An 8,126-nucleotide genomic window follows, 5' to 3' on the forward strand; every position below is an offset into this window, starting at 1 on the left:
ATTGTTTTGATTGTTTACATTCATTTGCATAATAATAATATTAAATAACAGCAGAAATATTTATATTAATATCTACATATTATTAGAAATGTTATAATACTACCTACACCTGCATTCAATATTACCATTGAATTTAATGATCTTTGTATGAATACATGCAGTTACAGTAATAAAATAGTGTTTTTGTGGTAATAATTGTTGCATAATCATATAATATAAGAGCAAAAACATTCAAATATTGCATTAGTTATCAGCATTATCATTGTGTAAATACTTACTCGATTAAAAACTACTTTTCCATGATATTAATTATTGAAAATGATATTTCTTGGCGTTGTGGTAATAAAGACCAGGTGAAATATGATCATAGTGTAGTCATATTATTAATAATATTCTATGTAATATGTAATTTGTTTATATTGAATGCATATTTAAAACATCACCTGATCATTTACCTGATTTTTACTGTAAAATAAATGCAGGATTTTATTATATAAATATTTTAAATGTTCCTATTTAAAGTATTACTTTGTTTTTGCTCCTATCATACAGCATATTATAATGCAATAATGAAAACATCCATTAATAACTGAACTCATATTTATTTTCTAATGCAAACCTGGAAATGTTTTGATGAGATTCACCGTTCTAGTGTATTTTGGATCAAATTAATAGATGTGATTATTGCAATAACTGGCAGATTTCACTCTTAAAGGAGTCCTCTTTAACAGAACACTACCAACCTATAAACCCTGACACTGGAGTGAGTTTATTTCAGCTCTGCAAGGTCAGTAGCACATAATTATTAATATTATCATTATCTCCACTGCACAGTGACTTGTGTTTCTCAAAATGAAGGAAAACCCAACTAACACCAGTGCAGATTTACTTGCATTATCAATTCACCGGTGACCACAAAAGGGAAAAAGAGCATTAGTTTTTTTCCTTCATCGCAATCATATCCAGCAGAGATTTGATCTTCCTTCTACTTTTTAAAATTATCATTATTATTATTTTCTAAATGTAATAAAAAAGGTAATTGCAGTTTCTCACCAAAAAAAAACATTGCTGAGAAATGCCAAAGCTACATTTTTTTTCTTGTAATTCCCAGTTTAACTCTTAATTTCCCAATTTTGCAGTTCAGTTTCCTCAATATTGTCTCTTTTTTATTATTATTTAAACAATTGATGCTTTTTTTTCTTGCAATTTAAAAGTTATATCTAACAGTTTTCATTTATCCAGCAGTCATATTCAGCAGAGATTTGGTCTTCCATCTACTTTTTTAAATGATTAACATATTAAACTAAATACTGTTATATATTTACTATTATATTACTAAATATTATTAAAAAAAACAAAAGAAGGCAATTGCGATTTCTAATTTTAAAAGAAAATCCTGAGAAAAAGAGAGAAATGCAATGCAATGCAAATTTTTTCTTAAACCTCCGAGTTTACAATTCACAATTTACCAATTTTGCAGTTTAGAATTCTTTGCAATTTGTGCATTTTTATTTTCTTGCAATTCAAATCTTATATTTCACAATTTATCAAGCAATCATATCCAGCAGAGATTAGGCCTTCCATCTACTTTTTTTATTATTAATATTTATTACTAAATATAATAAAAAACAAAAAAGGTAATTGTGATTTTTCTCAAAAAAAAAAAAATAATAAGATGAGAAAAAAAAAGATTAAAAAAAGTGCTGTAAAATGCGAAAGCTGTTTTTTTCTTGTAATTCCAAGCTTACAACTCAGTTACAAGCTTACAACCCAGAATTGCTGCTTATTACGACTATTTTTTGTTTGCAATTCTCACTGTATTTTTTCTTGCAATTCAAACTTTGTCTTACAATTTTGCATTCATCCGGCAATTGTATGGAATCATATCCAGCGAGATTTGGCCTTCCATCAACTTTTTAAAATTATTATTATTTTCTAAATTTAATAAAACAAATAAGGTAATTGCAATCTCTCACAAATAAAAACTTTGCTGAGAGAAAAAAGTAAAATATTTCTGAAAAATGCTAAAGCAACATTTTTTTGTAAACTCACAATTTTCCAGTTCAGTTTTTTTTTTGCAGTTAAAATTTTATATCTCACAATTTTAAATTATCCAGCAACCATATATTAAGCAAAGATTTGATGTATATGTATATATATATATATATATATATATATATATATATATATATATATATATGTATATATATATATATATATATATATATATATATATATATATATATATATATATATATATATATACATATACATACATATAATACAAAAATAATAATAATAATAAATTTATTTTTATTTTTATTTTTCTAAATATAACAAAAAATAGGGGGATAGTGATTTACCACAAAAAGATTGCTGAAAAAAGAGAGAAAGATATGGCTGGAAAAATGCAAAAGCTTTTTTTTTTTGTAATTTTAAGTTTACTCCCAGTTTCCCAATTTTGCATTTCAGAAATGTTGTGACTATTTTTTGCAATTTTTTGCAATTGCTGATTTTTTTCCTCTTGCAATGCAAATGTTATACCTCACAATTTTGTATTTTGATTTGTGAAATATGAATTTAGCATTTTTCTCTCACGATTCTTCCATATTCAGCAGTTGTGCCCTTTTCCCCCCTTAGTTTTGCGACTACAGTGTTTTAACTGTTGTGAGTCAGACTCATACCTCCTCACTGTATGCACACAATTTTGAGAGACTTGCAGGTTTAACTCGGCACATTTAAAAAACTATTTTCATATTTTGCCATTCTGACTTTTGTTTATTGTTATTGTGCAATTCACAGAAAGACAAATATGAAAATATGTGAGAAATCAAATCTAAATTGCAAGAAAAACAAGTTTTAATTGTAAAATATGGTCGGCATTGTGTTTATTTATTTTTGCAATTCAAGTTTACATTTAACAACTGTTTTGTAGCCTCAATTTTGGCTTTAATTCCCTCAGAATTCCAATAGTGAAGTTCAAACATATTTTAGAGACACAAACTTTAATTTCTAAAAGAAAAAAGCAATATCTAAATATAAAGTCAGATATATTATTAAATTAGCAATTACCTTTTTTTGTGGCTGAAAATAAGCTTTGCTTCACAAAAACACACACTGTCATCAGAACATAATACTGGTTTGTATAATTATCACATTATGCAAATTCGGTTTATATTTACACTCACTTTCTCGAGCTACAGCGGTGAATACCATGTGTTTTGCGGTTTCTTTGTGCCTTTCATTTTCTGATTGATTGGATTTTGAATGTTTTCCATCTCCTTTAGGACCAAGTGTTGAGTTTTGGGTGTAAAGTCGGGTTGAAGTGTGTTACATGATTGTTGGACCTTCTATCACTTGCACTTTATCTGTCGAATGTCTCGAGCAACAAAACGCAAACGTTTCATTTCTCCTCAAAATGTTCATAATCATGAGTTCTATTCAGTGCTTGAGCTTATTTCATCATGTGAACGTCTTAAATGCATGATGGGTCTTTAAAGATGGGGGAAAAATCACTACCAAATGTCTTGCCTATAGTCTGCATTTATTTAGTCAAAGTATATATATATATATATATATAATTACAGTAATTTATTCTTGTCATGTCAAAGCTGATCAATACCACCATTGCTCCAGTCACACAATCCTTCAGAAATCATTTTAATATTTTGCTTTGCTTTTCAATAAACATGTATTATTATTTTTGATGTATTTTTATTTTATTATTATTATTATTATTTTTAACATAATTATTATTATCATCAATATCATTGTTTTAATTTTTTTCATAATAATAATAATATTCATTATCATAGTAATTATTATCATTATCAATTTTTTTATGATAATGATAATATTTATCAGAATATTATTTTTTATCAGAATCATTATTATTATCAATCTCATGTTTAATTTATTATAATTATTATTAGTATCATTGTTTTTGCTATTATTATTTTTATGATTATTATTATCGATATTTTATTTTTATTTTTTATCATAATTATTATTTTTATTATCATTATTATTTATTAATATCATATTTGTTAATGCATAATAATAATTATTATTAAGATCAATATTGTTGTTTTTATTTTCATAGTCTTATTTTTATTATCATATCTATATTGTCAATATTGTTGTTAATTTTAGTATATTAATCATTATTATTATTGTTATTGATGTGTTTTATTATAATAATAACAATAATATTAATTATTATTAACATAATTGTTATTATCAATGTCATTGTTTTATTTTTTTCTCATAATCATCATTATTATTATTAATCTCATATTTGTTAATTTATTATCATTATCAATATCATTGTTATTGTTATGATCAATAATAATAATAATAATAATAATAATAATAAATAATGATAGCAATAATAATTGTACTGTCATTTTTTATCATAATAATTTTTATTATCATAAATGTTATTAATATCATACTAGTTAATTTATTATCATAATCATTTTTATTATCAATATTATTATTGTTGGTTTTCATTATTATCATCATCATCATTAACATTTATTTATTGTTTTTTCAGGGTTCTCTGATGATTAGAAAGATCCAAAGATCAGCATTTATACGAAATACACAGCTTTTTTAACATTAAACACTATTCAAAATCTTTTTTATTTTTTTTTAGGTAGAAACTAAATTACATAAATTAATACTTTAATTTAGCAGGTTTTATTTCCTTATTTTTTTTTTCTATTCATCAAAAAATCTCATTTTTTACACAGAAAATAAATGATTTCTGAAGTAATGATGCTAAAAACCCCAGAAATAAAAGAAACTTTAAAATATGTTTAAATATAAAGCAGTTCTTTTAAGTAATATAAACATTTCCAAATTTTGCTTTGAATCAAATAAATGCATGACAAAACTGTAATACGGTAAAACTCTTGACCGGTAGTGTAAAAGCTTCCTGTTGTGTGCCTTGAGCAAGACAAACAAACCGGTGAGCAACCAAAGACCTTCATAATCCTGTATAATATAATTCACTAACACACACTCTCACACACACACACACACTGCTTTCAGTTTGGTCACAGCTGAGGATTTATGGGATGCTCCACATGAAAATGATAATAGGTGCAGACCTGTGAAAACTGGTTGTTGGGCAACCACTCGTGTTTTATATTTGAAGAACAAACCTATTTTAACATGCTTGAATTTTATAGAGGTATATTCTAATACGCCCGTAACAGAACGCCTGTTTGTTATAACGAAGGATATTTTCTAACACATGTATTTTTGATCTGCTCCTTTATATGGGTCGGTATTGTACAGGACGTTTTATCTGTTGCCGTGCTCATTGTTATTGAATGATATCAATGAAGACTTTTTTTGTATCGTGTGTAATGAGTTGGTGAGTAAAATGTTGCGGCATAAATGATATTTTTCTATCAGACGCTTTAACCACTAATGTTTTTTTTTTCTGTAAGCACATCATGTACAGTAGATTTTTTTTTTTTTGCATAGAAAAAGTATTTAATTCATTTGTTATCCGTCATGGAGAAGTATATATTTTTTTCCAGGTGTAAATAAATGTCAATAATGGAGCTGTTTTATTGTGTTTATACATTTTATTATGTTCATCAAAGAAAGCTAAAAATTTTTTTAAAAAAGTCTTATTTTCAACAAAAACATTAATAATAATTTTTTAACCAGCCGTTTATTTTGAGAATCCGCATACTAGAGTGGTTTCTGGATTAATGATGCTAAAAATCACAGAAATAAATTAAGCTTTAATATATTAAATATATTCATATTTAAAATATATTCAGTTGTTTAATATTTTGGCGAGGCAGTGTCGCAGTAGGTAGTGCTGTCGCCTCACAGCAAAAAGGTTGCTGGTTCGAGCCTCGGCTCAGTTGGCGTTTCTGTTTGGAGTTTGCATGTTCTCCCTGCCTTCGCGTGGGTTTCCTCCGGGTGCTCCGGTTTCCCCCACAGTCCAAACACATGTGGTACAGGCGAATTGGGGAAACATCCACATGCACACATTCACACACACTCATATACTACGGACAATTTAGTCTACCCAGAGATGGGCTGGAAGAGCATGCGCTGCGTAAAAACTTGCTGGAAAAGTTGGCAGTTCATTCCGCTGTGGTGACTCCGGATTAATAAAGGCATTAAGCCGATAAGAAACTGAATAAATGAATGTTTGATATTTTTATTTATTTTAATTATTTTATATATTTTTTAATATTAGTACTTTAATATTTGAATTAATTCTTCCAAAGTTTTGTCTCATTTAAGGATTTTTTTTTACATATTTTCTATTTATTTATTTATTAAAAGGCATATAATAAAAACACTTTTGTAAATAAATAAATGTATAAAATAAACACATTTATTATACACATTTCAAAAGCATACTATATATCTATATATATATATATATAAACAGTTTTATTTTATCTGTCATGATAAAAGTAAATAATATTAGACTAGATATTTTTCAAGACACTTCTATACAGCTTAAAGTGACATTTAAAGGCTTAATTAGGTTAATAAGGTTAACTAGGCAGGTTAGGGTAATTATGCAAGTAATTAAATATAACTTAAAGGCTAATAATTTTGTCTTTAAAATTGCGTTTAAAAAATTTTAAACTTCTTTTATTCTAGCTGAAATAAAACAAATAAGACTTTCTCCAGAAGAAAAAATATTATCAGACATACTGTGACAATTTCCTTGCTCTGTTAAAAATCATCTGGGAAATATTTAAAAAAGGAAAAAATTTAAAGGGGGCTAATAATCCTGACTTCAACTATATATATATATCAGCAGTATCACACGAGTAGCAGTGCGATATGGCTGTATATTTGTATATATATTGCGGCCGAGTGCCTTCAACCCCCACCAGTGCCGGTATACAGCCATATCGCACTGCTACGACTGTGATATTGCGTTTTTACAACAGTTTGATGGCATAATTGTGTATACAAAAACAAAATCAAACATAAAAAGTCTTAAAAACCCTTTTGTATGAGGAACTACTTTCTTCCGCGTTGAATTTAAATCATAAGCTGACAGTTAAACAGCTGAGCGAGCATCTTTTAAACTTTAGATCTGTAGTGTCTGCTTTCTGCTGGCTGTATGTGGGCGGAGTAATACACAAAGGGTGAAGAGGCTGTACGGGTGCTGATATTACTTAAATATATCACGCCTATCAGCCAATCAGATTCGAGAACCAGACAGAACTGTTGTATATATATATATTATATATATAATTCTTTTATTAATATTTGTAATTAATTCTTCCAAAGTTGTGCCTCATTTAATGATTATTTTTGACATTTTTAGTAATATATTTATTGAAAGGCATAAAATAAAATAACACCAAAAATATAATTTTGTAAATAAATATATATACATTTATTAAACATAATACAAAAGCATATCAGGCAATCTTAGTTTTAAAAACAGTCAAAGATTATTACAAAAAAAAAAGTCTACAGAGGTCAAGTTAATTATACAGAGACAGAGTGATATCTTAAGATGTAGAATAATATTGAGAATAAAAATAAAGCAGTCCTAAAGATGTCCTGCAGTACTAAGGCTACATTCAGAGGGGATTTGCTGTGTTTTCTTCAGTTCTTCCAGGATTATCGTTTGGAGAGTTGATCTGTGAGCCAGTCGAGTCCTTCGTATAAACCCGATCCCTGAACTGCACATGTGGACTGAACAAACCACTGAGAGAAAGAGAGAGAGAGAGAGAGAGAGAGACATCAGTTATTTACTTCTGTTCTGTGTGTGTGTACATGTTTGACTGTTTGTGTGTGCATGTGTTTGAGAGAATGTGTGTGTCAGGGTTCTGCCACTCTGGTCTTGTAAATTCTTGTTTTGGTGGCAGATCTCGGACACTACCCGTGTCTGGTCCTGTTTCTGTCTCTGTGTGCGCGCGCGCCGTCGTGGGTGTACGCAGAGTGTGCGCGCTCCTGCTTGACGCGGCCGCGCGCGCTCTGCGTCCCTCAGACGCGCGCGCTCTTGTACTCGTGTTTGTGTTTTCGTCTGTCAGCAGCGTGGTGTTTCATTCCCAGCGTCTCAATCTTGTTGGTTTCGGTTTTGGTCGGCGCTGGGATGAAGCATGCACGCTGCGTGTGTG

The 8,126-nt window shown here is 28.5% G+C and overlaps 1 protein-coding gene across 1 annotated transcript in view; it reads right to left on the reverse strand.

Moving 5' to 3' along the window:
- Positions 1-7,369: 7,369 nt before the first annotated feature.
- Positions 7,370-8,126, reverse strand: part of arf4b (ARF GTPase 4b) — a 7,266-nt gene continuing 6,509 nt past the window's right edge. Inside the window, 1 exon segment of the mRNA NM_001017707.1 lies at positions 7,370-7,713. Coding sequence (NP_001017707.1) covers positions 7,627-7,713 — 87 coding nt within the window. The 3' untranslated portion in view covers positions 7,370-7,626.

The sequence above is a fragment of the Danio rerio genome, chromosome 11 (assembly GCF_052040795.2).
Source record: "Danio rerio strain M-AB ecotype USA chromosome 11, GRCz13ab, whole genome shotgun sequence".
In the NCBI taxonomy this organism is placed as follows: Eukaryota; Metazoa; Chordata; class Actinopteri; order Cypriniformes; family Danionidae; genus Danio; species Danio rerio.